The 14,610-nt window shown below is 41.9% G+C and overlaps 5 protein-coding genes across 16 annotated transcripts in view; 3 read left to right on the top strand and 2 right to left on the bottom strand.

Annotated features, from left to right (window-relative positions):
• The window catches only part of LOC109540161 (protein FAM102A), a 9,704-nt gene extending 8,230 nt beyond the window's left edge, over positions 1-1,474 (bottom strand). For 2 of the 3 annotated variants that reach the window (XM_019908389.2, XM_019908387.2), the window contains exon 1: positions 1,326-1,474. The gene's annotated coding sequence lies outside the window, so the exon portion shown is untranslated. Of the gene's footprint in view, positions 1-486; positions 511-1,325 lie in introns of those variants that run through there. The other variant, XM_048668184.1, reaches the window with a different exon arrangement.
• Positions 1,475-1,553: 79 nt separating this feature from the next.
• On the top strand, positions 1,554-6,257 carry LOC109540160. 5 transcript variants are annotated; one of them, XM_048668181.1, is made up of 16 exons: positions 1,554-2,083; positions 2,139-2,324; positions 2,622-3,251; positions 3,350-3,496; positions 3,550-3,638; positions 3,696-3,939; positions 3,992-4,169; positions 4,226-4,378; positions 4,431-4,575; positions 4,634-4,845; positions 4,928-5,129; positions 5,189-5,326; positions 5,379-5,590; positions 5,648-5,806; positions 5,858-5,984; positions 6,036-6,137. In XM_048668181.1, exons 1-16 carry the CDS (start codon positions 1,647-1,649, stop codon positions 6,050-6,052), a joined length of 3,276 nt encoding a protein of 1,091 aa, XP_048524138.1. In that variant the 5' UTR covers positions 1,554-1,646; the 3' UTR covers positions 6,053-6,137. The 5 variants fall into 5 exon arrangements, with proteins under 5 accessions (XP_048524138.1, XP_048524140.1, XP_019763943.2 ...); XM_019908384.2 differs by having other exon boundaries at positions 1,558-2,083; positions 5,854-5,984; positions 6,036-6,257; XM_019908386.2 differs by having other exon boundaries at positions 1,558-2,083; positions 5,243-5,326; positions 5,854-5,984; positions 6,036-6,257.
• Positions 6,258-6,567: 310 nt separating this feature from the next.
• LOC109540231 (polynucleotide 5'-hydroxyl-kinase NOL9) lies at positions 6,568-9,935 on the top strand. Of its 2 annotated transcripts, none has more exons than XM_019908518.2 (5): positions 6,568-6,943; positions 7,149-8,355; positions 8,406-8,873; positions 8,930-9,063; positions 9,115-9,935. In XM_019908518.2, the coding sequence occupies exons 1-5, from the start codon at positions 6,685-6,687 to the stop codon at positions 9,342-9,344; spliced, it is 2,298 nt and encodes a 765-aa protein (XP_019764077.2). In that variant the 5' UTR covers positions 6,568-6,684; the 3' UTR covers positions 9,345-9,935. The 2 variants fall into 2 exon arrangements, with proteins under 2 accessions (XP_019764077.2, XP_019764076.2); XM_019908517.2 differs by having other exon boundaries at positions 6,569-6,943; positions 7,137-8,355.
• LOC109540225 (myotubularin-related protein 10-A) lies at positions 9,806-13,611 on the bottom strand. The gene is made up of 14 exons (XM_048668697.1): positions 13,522-13,611; positions 13,275-13,347; positions 12,960-13,135; positions 12,863-12,905; positions 12,638-12,807; positions 12,460-12,582; positions 12,279-12,403; positions 11,993-12,227; positions 11,703-11,936; positions 11,520-11,646; positions 11,307-11,464; positions 11,072-11,254; positions 10,773-11,011; positions 9,806-10,721 (listed from the first exon to the last, which is right to left on the bottom strand). Exons 3-14 carry the CDS (start codon positions 13,017-13,019, stop codon positions 10,505-10,507), a joined length of 1,914 nt encoding a protein of 637 aa, XP_048524654.1. The 5' UTR covers positions 13,020-13,135; positions 13,275-13,347; positions 13,522-13,611; the 3' UTR covers positions 9,806-10,504.
• Positions 13,612-13,677: 66 nt separating this feature from the next.
• Positions 13,678-14,610, top strand: part of LOC109540224 — a 4,019-nt gene continuing 3,086 nt past the window's right edge. For 4 of the 5 annotated variants that reach the window (XM_019908499.2, XM_048668693.1, XM_048668694.1 and 1 more), the window contains exons 1-2: positions 13,678-13,804; positions 13,898-14,136. In XM_019908499.2, the coding sequence (XP_019764058.2) occupies positions 13,678-13,804; positions 13,898-14,136 (366 nt within the window). The remainder of the gene's footprint in view (positions 13,805-13,897; positions 14,137-14,610) is intronic. The other variant, XM_048668695.1, reaches the window with a different exon arrangement.

The raw sequence follows: 14,610 nt of genomic DNA on the forward strand, positions 1-14,610 counted from the left end.
CTCATATCTCGGAGGCAAAATGAGCAAGAACGCTCATGTGTACATCATTCTAGACAGAAATAAATGGCCTTTTTAGAAAGTGAACCATGGATGGGCAAATGTTGGCAGATTTCTCAAAAAATGCTTGAATTCGAGAAGTTTTAGATTTGCGCGGTTTTTTTTGAGTTGCAAAATCCACTTGAACATGACGCTGTTTTTTTCGAAGTTTCTCAAGAACCATTCGAGCCACACAATCTGCCTCCCCCCTGGATCCGCCCTTGGTTTGAAACCATCCAAACTGCGACAAATAAAGTTGTGACCACTGAATACAGCATTAAACTGCGCTCTTTTTTGAATAAAAAACATCGTTTTCAAATGTTTCTTGTTATCTCAACCGCCTATAAAGCATTTTCACCCAGGAATAAAAGGCTTTAGCCCGAGTCAGTCCCTCTTTTTCACCTTTGATCATTAATAAAACTGTGAGCTAAAAAATGAGTAATTACTTACGTCGAGCTTAATAGCTATTTATAATTATTACTTCCACATCAGCATAGTCAAGCGCAAATTTTGGCAAACGATTTTTTTAAGCCAGTTTAGATCGGCTAGAGAGCGCACAGGAAAAGGGAAGTGGCTGGGAAACAACAACAACTAATGGATCATAATAGGCAAAGCTTAAATTAGGCCTCAACGAGCTTCTTCCCGATTTAACCGCGCATTTCTGCCGGTTAAATGGCAAACTCATCAGCAGCTCTAAAGGGTTCAAACAGAAAGGAATCAATTTTATTTAGAAATGGTCTAGAAGCCCTAGATGTATTTGTGAAAGCAATCGATTGGAACTTTACGCATTGAGCGTTTGTTTAAATATATCTGGTGATAACAACTGTTACCGAACTTGACCATTTCCTTAATCGTGCTTTCCTTCCGCATGTGGGGGAATTTCAACAATCCTTATCAATTCAAGATAAGACAACTGAAAAACTCCAAAAACTATTTGAATGCCCGTCTGGATGAATGTGATTGGTTATGGCTTGCAGCACAAACAGCAGTTAATTCACAATTTCAATTGCAAGTTATTGGACCCAAAGGGATGGCTGTATTAATATCCAGATTGTAATTTAGCAGTATAGTAATTAGGTTAATATGCTGATATTGGGGCCAAAAAATCAGCAGAATTCAATGAGGATTTGTGGGAACCAGTTACAGGGAATCAACTGAAGCGTAAATTCAGGCGAATGGAAGTTTTTCGGCCACAAAAGCGCTGTTCTTTGGTCAATTAAGTCCGAATTTGTTCCAGTTTAAAACGGTTCCCATTTGCTTAGTAAGGCCGCAATTGATCAGGTAATTACCTGAATAAAATCTCCAGCTACAGGATGTTCTGAACTGAACGATTTCCTATCTAGAACCCTTAAATGAACTACTAATTCAGCAGCACATAATGAACACTGCACTTGCACTCAACACACTCAAAAGCCATTAAGGTTGACAACAAACTGACAATGTGGTGACAATAAAAGTTCGAGGCCCCGTTGCCATATTCCATATCAGAATCCCAGCGTCATCTATTGAAAGAATATCGCGGAATTTTAGACAGTTAATTAATTAATTAACCTCCAAATGTTTGACAATTGAAAAACAGTGTTTTTGTTTAACTTGTTTAACTGTTTAGAATGATCATAATATTCCACTATATCGGGATGATATTCTTCCAAATCCTGCGGAACCGAAAAAGGCTCAAATCCACTAAAACAGACGAAGATGTCGAGCACAGTTGGACCTTCGATCCGCCAGTCTACCGCCAAAGATACTGGAAGATTTATGAGATTTTGGTGCAAGAGAACTTGCGGAATAACGTAAAGAAGCTGGTGGATTTCGGCTGCGGGGAGTTCAGCTTGTTCAGCTACATTAAAAGACTGAACGTTGAAGAGATGGTCTTTGTGGATATTGATGAGGCCCTGATGGTCAGAAACATCGACCGCCTAGAGCCTTTTATAGTGGACCGGTTAAAGCGCCGCTCCAGCCCCCTGGTAGTAACCGCACTCAGGGGCAGTGCTGCTGATCCGGATTACCGGCTACGTAAGACTGATGTAGTTACCGCCATAGAAATGTAAATTCAAATAGCCCACTAAAGTAAATCTGTGCTAAACTAGAAAAACTTTTAGAATTGAGCATTTGTATCCGGACACTCTAGATGCTCTTCCCTACAACGTTTTCCAATTTGTTCGCCCGAAACTGGCAATCTTTACAACCCCGAACGCAGACTTTAACGTTGTCTTTGGCAGAATGAGGGGCGCAATGCGACATCCAGATCATAAATTTGAATGGACCCGGCAACAATTTGAAGATTGGTAAGCTTTGCTTCAAGTTCTACATGGTTTAGCTTTTGAATCAGTTTTAAGTTAAGTGCATAATGCATTGAATGAGGTGAACTTACTTTGAAAACTCGAAAATAGAGCTAAATCCAAGAATGGGAAACTTGTTGAAATTTGTCACAGTTGCTTTGAAAAAAAAGTAAAAATCAGAAGACAGAGAGACTGTTAAAATTTCTCTAAACTTCCGCATTTAGAAACTGGCCTAGAAATTCGATTTACCTCCATTAAACTTCTATTTAAACATAAAAGCTAATAGAGTGTTTCCATTTTCAGGGCCCACAATATCACTGAACGGTTTGTAGATTACACTGTGGAATTCTCCGGTCTGGGCATCGGGCCCGAACATCTCGACCAGATAGGCTGTTGTTCGCAAGTCGCCACTTTTACCCGAAAAGATGTGCTTGATGAATCCTACATATCACCCACGTATGCCAAACATTGCCACTGTGATAAAACCAGCCCTTGTCAAGGGCAGGCCATCGAGAGCAAGTTGCTCTGCAACTGTCTTTGCGGTCTGTGTCTTCCAGACTTCAGCGTCGGTGTCTGCACGTATTTCAGTTGCAACATCGATGAGTCTGAAGCATATCGGCCAATGAAAACCGACAAGGCCTTCAGTGAGACTGATCTGAATCGACTTACTTTGTATGATGATCGAATGGAGCGCGGCTCAAATGAACTCAATCCTTCCCACAATATTTTCTATAAACTGATCGAAGCAATCGACTATCCCTATGAGGTGGATTTGCGATCGGAAGCAGAAAAGCTCATGAACATCTTCAGCTACAGAATCCAGACTTTTAGCAATTTCAACAGTAGGTTTTACGTGGAGGGCAAAGGACGGTGTGAAATACCGATTTGGGACATTATGTATGGCGACATTGAAGTTACAGAACAAGAAGTGGGGTAAGACAGTTTTACTGGCCCGTGTATAAACCGAAGTCATTGTCACGCTCAAATCTAAATTCCCAGTGCTGAATTTGAACAATTCCCTCATCTTCTAGCAAGCTGCTGATCGGGGCCGGATACACATTGGAAGAATGCATCAGCACACAATCAGGTGCGACTGAAAAGTGCATCATCTCAGTTCCGCAGGAAATGGAAGAAATATCCGGCACTTCTGAAGAAACAGACGGGTACAGTACTAAAAGGTAGTTAAATATGAGAAGCATAGCATCGTTTTTGCATGTTGAACTTTCCCCAGCAGCAACGATACGACAAAGTCTGAGCCAAACGTTGCCGAATTGTCCGACTGGGATGACTATTCGTGGCCGCCGCCCGAAGCAGACCAAGGTGGCAATAATCTGCAGCCCTGCACAATTTACAACCCTAGTTTTTTCCTTCCGTTAGGTGCATGTTCGGCCATAAATTCACCAAGAGACGACAAAGCAGTCAATCCAGACCCGCTGGTGGATTCAGGGTACCAAAAATCGCCATCCCCACTGGACCCCCACCAGCATCTGCCCCATTTCGACCCAGTGGAGATTGATTTCTTTGAGGACATCGTTAGTACCCCAAACATGCACAGCAATGACAACAAATTGCACCTAAAGAAGGCAGTAGCTAAAGACAAATTCGCGGACGCTTTGGACAAGTAACCCGAAATCTAAACGCGCATCATGGGTTTGCAAGGGTTGCATTTGCAGATCCAAACTGGTTGACGCAAATAAGATTAATGAACTGGACCGATTCCACAACATGAGCCCCGCTAGGGCGTTCATGGGCAGCTACTTAAGGCCCCAGAACGAGTTCAAGAAGGGCCCTTTGAGGGACTTGTCTGTGGCCGGGACGTCCAGCGGTTGGAAGAGGCCCAGGAAATTCAAAGTGTGCATTTATTTGTCCAGTTTCCATCCGAGGAATTATTTGATGCCCATTTTTAGGACAAAGAGAAAAAGGTCGAAACCAAGCTCAAAGAGCCCACCGTGTTAGATGATGCCAAAAGTCTGACGAATTGTATCATCGAAAATACGCTCAACCAGGTTGATGCAGACGATGAAGATGTTGGAGGAAAAGCTGAATTAATTCATAATTTGGTGAGTAGGTGCAGTTGCAAAGCCAACGGAATTTAGAGTTAGAGTCTATTAGAGTCCGTTACGAGAAGCTGCCGATGTGATTGATGCTGGACCTTTGGAAATAGAGCCTCAACCCCCATTGAATCCTGAAGCGGAGCCTGCGGCCGTTGGTGCAGTAGAAAATGGGGACTTAGCCAATAACAACCGCGACAATGAAGGTAGTGCGAACACTAACCGATCATAAGTGTGATTTTCAGCTTCAGCAAATTGTTCCAGGGAATAACTTGGAGGAAAATGACGTAATTGAGGCAGATGTGGATGAAGGCATAGATCTAAACGACAACCTCGAGGAGCTGGCGCCTGGATTAGAGGACAATGTTCCGCTGGAAAACAACAACGGAGCTGCAGCTGAGGAAGTGGTGGAAGAAATAGCTGAACACGCGGAAGGAGTGGAACGGGAAAACGAGGCCAGTTGGCAGGAATTGGAGGTGTGAACTTAATAAACGTAGGCAATTGGGGCAATTTGCTGCCAAGCATTAGCTGGATAAACCCACAGAATTTTCGCTGCAGGCGGAAATATCACTGAGGCAAGCAAGCAGGGAGGTTCTCTTCGATGCCAACTCTGAACAAGACCTACTGGAAGAATTCGATATCCCATCCCAACCCAATCAGGATCTGCTTAGCGTTTTGGATCTGGGCACCAGTGTGGTCTTAGTGGGCATTCGCCCTATAAGATCCGATGACAGTCGCTTGCAACAAGCTGAAACAGCAGGTGAGCGCTAATTCCAGTTGATTCCCATCGTTTCCCAATCCAATCCAGCTGAATTTTAGCTTCAATCCAAACAAACACGAATATATTTCCCCATTGGCTGCTGCAAATTTTAGGATCGCAAATAGTGGCGGAAGAAAACCAGGACCCTCCTGGTAGTCTAGATGAACCGCACTTCTACTGCCAGGGGGATGGCTTAGGTAAAGCGGCCTTAACAGTCAAAAACGACACATATTCAAAGCTACTTTTCAGGCGTTCATCCATCGATCCTGGCTGTAGATGTTGATGAAGCAGAGGATGCAGACAATGACACTACAACGGAAGAATCGTCGTCCAACAACACGGTAGACTATGCTGAAGTTGATCCAGGACCGTCAGAGATGCTGGATATGAGCAGCCTTCCCGAAGAATTATCACTGGCCACATCGGTGGTTGAAGATGCTTCAGGAACGGCGAATGAGAACGTAAGCCAATTACACCAAAATGGGGCGTTATTTCTTAACACGAGCCTAATGACGCAGGTTCCAGAAAGTTCGTGCAGCCATTCAGCTGCTGACGATATTCAAGCTGAAGGAACAAGCTTGATCAACGAGATTTTGAGGTCTGCAGTGGAGGAAGTGAGCAGGCGAACGCTGACAAACTCAACAGCTTCAAGTGGCGTTGATGGGCAAAACTCTTCTGTAAGTTTTTACGTTAAATTTACTCGAATTTAGGATGACTTTTTTAGCAAGTGTCCTTTGATGGTGCATCAAAGCATTCAAACCAAAGTCATGAACATAAAGCCTACACCAAACAGAGCCAGCCAGGGTCTTCGGGATCCACTACCGAGTCTGAGGTCTTTACAAGCCAAACAAATAGGTTTGAATTGTAAATGATCACATTGAATTGCTTAACTTTGGTTCTTTTCAGCGACCATCGGCACCTGAATGTAATTTACAGCAATTCTAATCCAGAGGTTGTTAGCAATGGATATGGATCTCATCGTGGAAGCGTTGACGGCCTTAAGTCTGAAGACGAAAGTGTTAATGAATCTGATATTTCGGAATATTTTCAATCGACAAGTGAGGAATTCTAGGTAACAGTTTTCTTGAAATTATCATTTTGTGTTCTATTAAATGGAAGAAAAATGAAGGTTTTTTATGTTTACCTACACCTTGTTTCGAACTCGGGGATACGTTTGCGTACCTACTTATAAAATCACTATTTAAATACTTTTTGATTTTAAATCTATTTAAAAGGCAGCGATTTAAAAAACAATGTGTATTCGCAGTAAATCACAGACTCAGCACCGTATGACTAGCCCGCCACCGCCATATTGAATTTGCACTACAGTTTTCCATTAGTAGTTTTTTAATTTGTATTTGTTGACTGCAACTGTATAATCTGTGGCGCGATCTGATACAGATCACTTTCATCTCACTCTATGTTTATCTATGATCTCACTCTTTCTACACTAAGCTTCACATGTTTTGTTGAGGTTAGAATGTCATAGTGTTTGTAAAATTTGTGCCGCATTTAGTGAATACCGCAAAAATACGTAAATTTGTATAACTTCTCAATGGCGAAACTAGAAGAAAACTATCTACAGACAGTAAGGGAAAACCTATATAAACCACGAAGCATCCAAAGGGCTGCGAAGGAGCCGACAACAGTGAAGGCTTCAAAACAGGTGAAAAACAACCATCGGGCTCCGCCAAAAACACATGCAAAGAAAAACGTGCACCCTGTGAAAGCTCCGGAGCCTTCCAGCTCCGATGGTTTGGACAAAATACCTGCAAATACTTCGAGAAGTTCGCCCACAAGTTGTGTTCATCAGGGTAAGCATTAAAGGGCAAAAATCGAATATACGTGCTTTGAGTCAAATTTTAATCACCTAAACCAAACCATAATACACACATAACACGTGCTTCTAAAAAACTGCTATGTTTGCATCTTGTACTCTCTCCTAATTAATGAAACAATGAAATCAGATATTAGATCGACTAAGAGTTGAACATTGGAAATTTCCAGGTCATGTTTCAGATAGAAAACCCCCAAAATCGAAACACCGATCATATGCCGATTGGAATGTTAGTCCAATTCCGCCTCAAAAAAGACGCAAATTATCACAAAGGAGCCAAGACTGGGAGGTATCAAAGGTTGAACCAAATACCAACCCGCAAAGGGTAGTAAAAGCCTCCAATTCCATAAGTCCTGCTTCAGAAGATCTAGCAGATTTTTATGACGACGCAACTATCACTGTGCAGGGTTTAAAAATAGAGAGATTTTTTAATCAGTTTCCGCCGAAGCACAACTATTCATTGGGAAGCACGATCAGCATTCTTCCGATTCCATCGAAGATTCTTAGGTCTGTCCAAGAAGATGAAGATGATCCTATGGATTCACATCTGGATAGTCCAGGAAACACTGCAGTTAACGGGGAAAATGGTAATGAATTGGACGAGCTTGTGGATTCGTCTCATGGCAGTGATATGGAAACAGACATTGTACTGGAAGAAGAGTCTCATATACCGGCACCGCCAAATAGAACAATGTTTATCCTGAAAAACGGCAGCAGAGTCATAGTTTTGGACGAGCTCAATGAAAGAGTCTACTTTAACGGCCTATTTTGCCTAAAAGTGTTGAACGGACAAGTAGAAGTGCTGGGGGCGAATTTTGATACAACCTCCTCAGAAGTAAAACTATACTCGCCCAGAGGAACATCACTGCTATATCTCCGGAACAGTTCCGAACTGTATGTAGATAACAAAGCAGTTCTGTGTCTAAAAGACTTGGTTCCTCATCATTTATTGTCTGAGCACCAAATGAGTCTACGCTTTAAACCGCACTGCGCCATAATATTGTGCCGAGAACTCAACGAGCCATCTACAGACTTTATTAAAAGCCACATCGCTCAGAAAATATATCCAGATAATGCTCTCAGTCAACCAAACATTGACTTCGATTTGTTAGGGAGCTTCAATAGAACCGACATTTCCATGGAATGGAAAAATGCTTTGGAAAGCGTCCACTTAAACAGTAAACTGGTGATTTGCGGTGGCAAAGGAGTGGGAAAAAGCACCTTTTTAAGATATTCAATTAACACTTTGCTGAAGCAGCATGGAAAGATCACCGTTGTGGACTTGGACCCTGGACAATCCGAGTTCAACCCACCAGGCTTCGTTTCCGTGTCTACCATAGAAGATTATATTTTGGGTCCCAACTTTACCCACCTACAAACTCCAGACATGTAAGGAGTTCATTTGTTCAATTATTTTGCGACTAATTCAGGGTTTTTAGCTCAATTTTATCGCACATTAACATGGGCCAGAACATTCAGCATTACTTGAAAACCGTACGAGTACTGATGCAATCGGCGGACTTTCCCAGTGGGAATTTTCCCGTTTTAATCAACTTCCCAGGTTACACTCAAGACCTGGGTATGGAGATTGCAGGAAACCTTTTCCAAGTGATTACTCCCGACGTTGTCATCGAACTCAAGAGCACGAAGGCCAACAGGAATTATAAAATGCCCGTCACAGCCGCAAATATTAACACCATTCTCCAGTCAAGCATTTTAAGGGACGAAAACGTGAACGGGAATAGTGTAGACTTTCAGCATATCCTGCTGGAAAGCCTTTCAGAGAAAAACACCGCTTGGTCATTGGAGACCAGACAGTCTAGGGAGTTTTCCGTACTGGCCTATTTTGGAAAATTGATGTCTAGTAGTGTGCAGGACTTGACAAGCCCCAATATCGATATGTTTTGGTAAGTTGCAAAGAACGAAAATAAAATGGAAAAACTGCGAATTATTTCCGTTTCAGCATCAACTTGTCCAAGCTAAAAATAGTAAACCAGGACGGACAGTCTATTTCCCCATTGGCGGCAAACGGAAATGTGGTGGCGCTGTGCTCACTTAGTCTGCAGGATCCCGAAATATTCATCTCATATGGATATGGTACTTAGATAATTCTTGCACGGTAATAGTCGACTAACTCCTAGTTTGCAGGCTTTATTAGGGGAATGGACTTGGAGCAAGACACCCTGGTACTGCTAACTCCAGAGCCGTTAGAACGACTGGAGAAAGCTGATCATTTGGTACTGAGTTCTGTGACTACGCCGCCCTCTCTAATAATGTCAGCAGGCAATGTAAAAAGCCAAGTTCCTTACCTGAGTAGTGGAGAATTGATCGAGTTCGGTCAGCTCACAAAGCGGTCGTACGTACCCCCGAAGAAGTGATGTTCCTGCTCTAATACAGGTTTACCTGAAGTTTTCAAAATATATTTCATTAGAATGATCAATTCATTTAAAGCGAATTTAAAAATTTTATATTGTCGAAATTTATTTTCTGTCTATTGGGTCTTATATAAGTATTTATGAGGCTGAACTTAATATACAAGGCGATTTACATAGACCATGCCAACCCAACTTGCAGTTGTAGAAAATTTTAAAAAAAGTTGTACTTTTCGAGCTCTTTGAATTTCTTCCGAAATTCTATTGTGTAACGGTAAAAAATGGAAGTTCCTAAAACAGCTGCAAGTTGGAAAACTTCTAATGCACAGTCTAAATATTTTACCTTTGTTTACACCACTAAGAAGCCCGAAAGACTGGTGAGTTTTTTCAAGTTTTTTGGTGGTGCTTGTAGCGGCTGGGCCGAGCAAGAGGAAAAAGTTCTAGAGGTGTGGAATTCACTCAATAACTTCGCCTCGCATGGAAATAGCACCATGCAATAATACCGTTTATTGCCAATATAAATACAACATAAATATTACATATTTGGTTTTGTTAAGTAATAATAATTGAAAATTATTAAAGAATTCTTCAGTTTTATATTTTGTTAATTATAAAACCGATAGCAGCAAACTCACTAACTAGACGGACACTGGTTTCTAATACAAATGTACAACTTTTATATACACTCTCGAAAATTTATGGAAGGATTAGTCACGCGATAAAACGATATTAATCATCAGACAAGGTGGTTTCGAAAAAAACGCGCATTTTTTAATTTAAATGCAACAGCAGAACGTGTGACTTAACTTTGTTTAACAGCTCTTCTGAAATTATTGGGGTAAAAAAATTCAACCCTCCAACGACGCATTTAGGCGTTAACTGAAATGCTTTGTTGAAGCCATTAACGTTTTCCTTAAATTTATTGAAGCGCGAAACAAAATTAGTTGAATTTAGAAGACAAACATCCATAACATAATATGGCACTAAGCAGATTTGTGGATGCATGAAATGGTCGCTTGAAACTTACGGTCGGATTATACACAAAAATCGCCAACGCCAATGTAAAAGGTGATGCAATTAGTATGTCTGAATGAGTTTTTGTCCCGACTGTTCATCTAAACGAATAACTGGAATCATCCATTGGTTACACCTGGGATAACAGGGATTTATTCGGTGTTGAGGTTGAGAATTGATTGCGAATCCAAGGTATCGCCTGTTAGAAGTAGGTTATTGATTGTATTATTAACGGTGGCCATATTATGGCTGAAGGGGTAGAAACTGTTGACCTTTTTTATTAGATCCATGTATTCCTCCTTGTGGTTGATTTTCGCATTCAAGTCAATGCCGTTGCATTGTGTTTGTAGAATTTGTTGAACCAAAAACCTTCAAAAAGCCAATCAACCTGTGCTTAACAACGTCGCTAAACTAGATTACCTCGAGTACAAATCCACTTGCGGTCTGCCGCCTCTAGGAATTTCCAAATCCGACAACCATCTAAAATAGCACTGCCCCCACACTTCTAAGTTCGGCAGTCCTGTACTGGGTTTCAAAACTTGAAGGAAACTATCATCATACAAAGGATTACAAAACAGCGCGATGTCCTTATCGCTAAACTGTTCCCGCCAGTCCCAAACGCTCCTCATCCTTAACGGAGCATGCGAATTGCAATTTCCCTGGAAATAAACGCAAAGTTGACCCGAGATGTTCCAGTTTCGTTCACCCCGATTTCTCACCGTGGAGGCCATAAATCGCTGATGGGGACAATTGAAGAGAAACGTGTCAAATATGGTGATATGCACCGAATCCCATACAGTAGTCAGGTACGTTTCACTGAATTGGAACGCAGCAGGAAATTGCTGCAGTAGCTGCCACACACAATCCAGAAACAATAAAAATACTGGCGATTGTTCTATTTCCTGGAAATATGAAAATAATCAAAGCGCTGCGAATAATTGGGCAAAAACCTACCTTATCTAGAATATGACCTAATCTATTTGCAAACGGATGCCCCATGGCAACCCAGTCTTTTTGAATTAAGGATTGAAAGCCGAACTTCGTCCGAAAGTACGGGTCCAATATGATTTGGATTAAACTAGCTACAAGGCAATTCAAATCCTGCCCGTTTCCTGAGGGAACAAATCATTAAACCGAGGAAAATTTCCAGTTGCGCATCAGCTCTACCTTCTTGTAAAACCACTGTACAATTCCTGTTCGATATTTTCTCTGCGGCATCCTTAGCTTTGGTTAGACAGGTACTCACGTGGGTCAACCACTTGGTCGCGTCCAGCAACCCATAAAATTTAAAGTCCTGAAAGCAGTTACGAATGATTAAGGAGCGGGTTTCGGGAGGCTTTAGAAACCCACCTGATGTTTGAACAATCTGGGATTGTCTGGAGTGCAAAGTTCCCGCAACTTGAGATAGCTGGTATAAATATCCTTGGGGCTTGGGCTGGTAAGGTCGACGATGTGAGGCGGTTGCTTATCGGGGTGGCTTTTCCTTATGTGCTCCAGCAGCTTGTTTTCCTCCGTTCGATCGGTGATTGTAGGCAATAGATCGGCCATTCGCACTAGAGCTGCTCCACCTTTGGTCCCCCACACCTAGTTTACCACTTATTTACCAAAATCATTGTTTAGATTGAAGGGTACTAACTAACCCAGACTGGGCAAAATCGATGTCTGAACTTCTCCACTGCGTCTTTGACGATGTTGTCCGTAACCGACTGCGGGACTATGATTGTTTCCAGCAATAGCGAAGACACTTGGAAGTTGAAGTTTACCATGCTCAGTCTCCAGCCTGGGCAGCCTGTTCGTTGCAGTTCCTTTTCCCAATCGTGTTTCATTTGAAACATCCTCACTTCCTTGTGCAGGGTATTGCTTACGTATGACTCTCTAAACATTTTAGTAGCAAGTTTGAATCAATAAAAGAATGAATGTTCTTACTTGTAATCGTATGCGAATAGGAGTTGATGCCTTTTGGGGTAAGCATGGTGCAGCAGGGCATTGGCAATGGATTTCCCGCTATCCTTCTCGCTTAGCTTAAAACTGAATGCGAAATACCTCATATTCTGCAACATTGTTCAGTGTTCACTTCTCACATTGGATGGAAAATTGCGTAACCCACCTTACAGACTATTAGCAATTCCTTAACTTTGCCACTAACATTTTGTCCAGGTACCAGTAGCTTCTTCTTCGATTTGTCCCCCAAGTAGATGCAATCAATCGAGGACAAGCAGACATCGTTGATCTAAAACGGAAAACGCGGGATTTATTGAATGAAAGTGAGCACAGAATGTTCTCACCCCTAGAAGGAGGTTTTGCTGATAACAGTTGGCTTTCGATTCGCTTTCCTCCGCAGAGGCGAATGATAATTTGAACGTTGTAACTGTTAAAACACCTTTGAATACCTGGGACGATTCATTCACTGGGTTGAACATCACCACTTGTGAAGCTTCGCATGCGATTGTTTCACCTGCAACGAAAATACTGTTATCTGTTCGATTGATATAGGGATTAGGGCTTCTCACCATCCAAAAATTTGGTTCGTTGCGAATCGTTCAAGGTAATGCTCTGGAATATAGGTCATTATGTTGGGGCGGGTAAAAACGTGAATGCTAAAACTACCTCTAGATCTGGCTGGTCCAAATAGCTGGTAAAACCTGAGTTTTCCTTTCGTTCGTTCATTTTTCCCGTCTAGTTTTCTTCGGTCCAACCCGCTCAACGCACAACAGTTTATTTGAAAAACGCCTCGATTAGTGAGCTTCAGTATTTTATCCCATATTATGTTATTACAACGGGACCTAATTGGTAATCAATTTAATTATTGCTAAACTAAATATTTCTTCCTACTCAGATGACACGAAATGTTGGGTTAAGGATAAACGTCGCATGAGAATGTTGACACCTTTGAGTTTTTTCAAGTGAACTAATTACAGTTACCTGAGAGCAGGAGAAGCGGGCCTGGGATCATCTGGATTTCTTGCGTGCAAGTGAGACAACCGCTGCTCCATAACTGTAATTGATCGTAAAAAAATACCAAAAATATATAGGGTGATTCGCGAATAACAGTTGTTTATTTACTTGATTTCTAAAGAGGGGTTTTTAATCTAGGTGAGGAGACACTGACTGAATTAGGCAAAAATGAACCTAAATGTCTTTAAATAGGTAATTAAAAAAATCGCTTTACCTGTGCCCCATTTTTCCTTCAAATCCATTGTCACTTTGGCATTTTGCCTTTTTGGTGATGCTTCTGGTTCAATTTTTTTTTATTTCCGCCTAAACCGCGTTCTATTTTAACGGGCCGTAATGGTAACGGCTTCCTTGCTAGATTAGCCCCATCGCAATGTCCATTAATCGAGTGCAAAAGTTGCTGTTCTCCGAATACTGCGACTTTGAAGATTTGGTCTTGATCGAAAGTCCGTTCGCGCAAACCACCAAGGAGGGCCGCGGGCTCCGGCAGGTCCATTTGGGTGAGTTGGAGCCGCTTGCTGCCCACCTGGCATGGATGCTTAACCCGCCCACACCTGGCAAAATGACGCCACAGCAATTAAAATCGCTTCCAGGTTTGACGCCGTCAAAACTAATACTAGCAACCGACATCCTGCCTCCGATCCAGCTGGAAAATGTTGCGTACAATCCATGCATCGATCCGGAAACAGAAACTTTCGAACTGATTGCCATTTATCCAGTGGAGTGCGTCAACTTGAGTATCTACAGACGCAAAAGGAGACAGGCGATCAAAGCTCGTTTCTGCAATAATCGGGTACAGTATTTTGAACTTGGCGGCTTTGAACGTCGTGGCGTAAGTACATAGTCTATTCTATAGAATACAGGTATTCCCCACACGCTTCCAATGTTCCAACGTTTCAACTTGCCTTTAGTGAATCTTCTTGATTTGCATCTACCTTAGTAGCCAAGTATGTGATTTGATGGCAGTTTTACTCACATTGTAAGCTTGAACAGTTCTTTCAGGGGCGGATCCAGCTTTAAAGTCAGGGGGGGCTATGTAGAAAAATACAGTCTTCTGTTATCAATGAAATTAGAAAAATGATCGTCGTTTTGTGCAAGGGTGGCGCAAGATTATTGCAAAATTTCATGCTTTCCGTCGCGTCTTGCATGTTTCTCGGAAGCAAAATGAGCACGAACGCTCGTTTTTACATCATTCCAGAGATAACTAAATGGAGAATTGAAAAGTCGATTCAGTCGTAACAACGTGAGTGAGGAAATTCGAGTAGTTTTGACCCAGAAAGCGAAATTTGAATATCAAACACTTAGG

Source organism: Dendroctonus ponderosae, unplaced genomic scaffold, assembly GCF_020466585.1.
Source record: "Dendroctonus ponderosae isolate FM_Combo_2020 unplaced genomic scaffold, Dpon_F_20191213v2 Dpon_F_20191213_7, whole genome shotgun sequence".
In the NCBI taxonomy this organism is placed as follows: Eukaryota; Metazoa; Arthropoda; class Insecta; order Coleoptera; family Curculionidae; genus Dendroctonus; species Dendroctonus ponderosae.

Coding starts and splice junctions, on each gene's coding strand:
- LOC109540225 (XM_048668697.1), bottom strand. CDS start 13,019: ATGAACGAACGAAAGGAAAACTCAGGTTTTACCAGCTATTTGGACCAG. Junction 12,808..12,862: donor ACGAACCAAATTTTTGGATG/GTGAGAAGCCCT, acceptor TTTTCGTTGCAG/GTGAAACAATCGCATGCGAA. Junction 12,583..12,637: donor AGCAAAACCTCCTTCTAGGG/GTGAGAACATTC, acceptor TTTCCGTTTTAG/ATCAACGATGTCTGCTTGTC.
- LOC109540160 (XM_019908384.2), top strand. CDS start 1,647: ATGATCATAATATTCCACTATATCGGGATGATATTCTTCCAAATCCTG. Junction 2,084..2,138: donor GTAGTTACCGCCATAGAAAT/GTAAATTCAAAT, acceptor AAAAACTTTTAG/AATTGAGCATTTGTATCCGG. Junction 2,325..2,621: donor CGGCAACAATTTGAAGATTG/GTAAGCTTTGCT, acceptor TTCCATTTTCAG/GGCCCACAATATCACTGAAC.
- LOC109540231 (XM_019908517.2), top strand. CDS start 6,685: ATGGCGAAACTAGAAGAAAACTATCTACAGACAGTAAGGGAAAACCTA. Junction 6,944..7,136: donor CACAAGTTGTGTTCATCAGG/GTAAGCATTAAA, acceptor GGAAATTTCCAG/GTCATGTTTCAGATAGAAAA. Junction 8,874..8,929: donor CCCAATATCGATATGTTTTG/GTAAGTTGCAAA, acceptor TTTCCGTTTCAG/CATCAACTTGTCCAAGCTAA.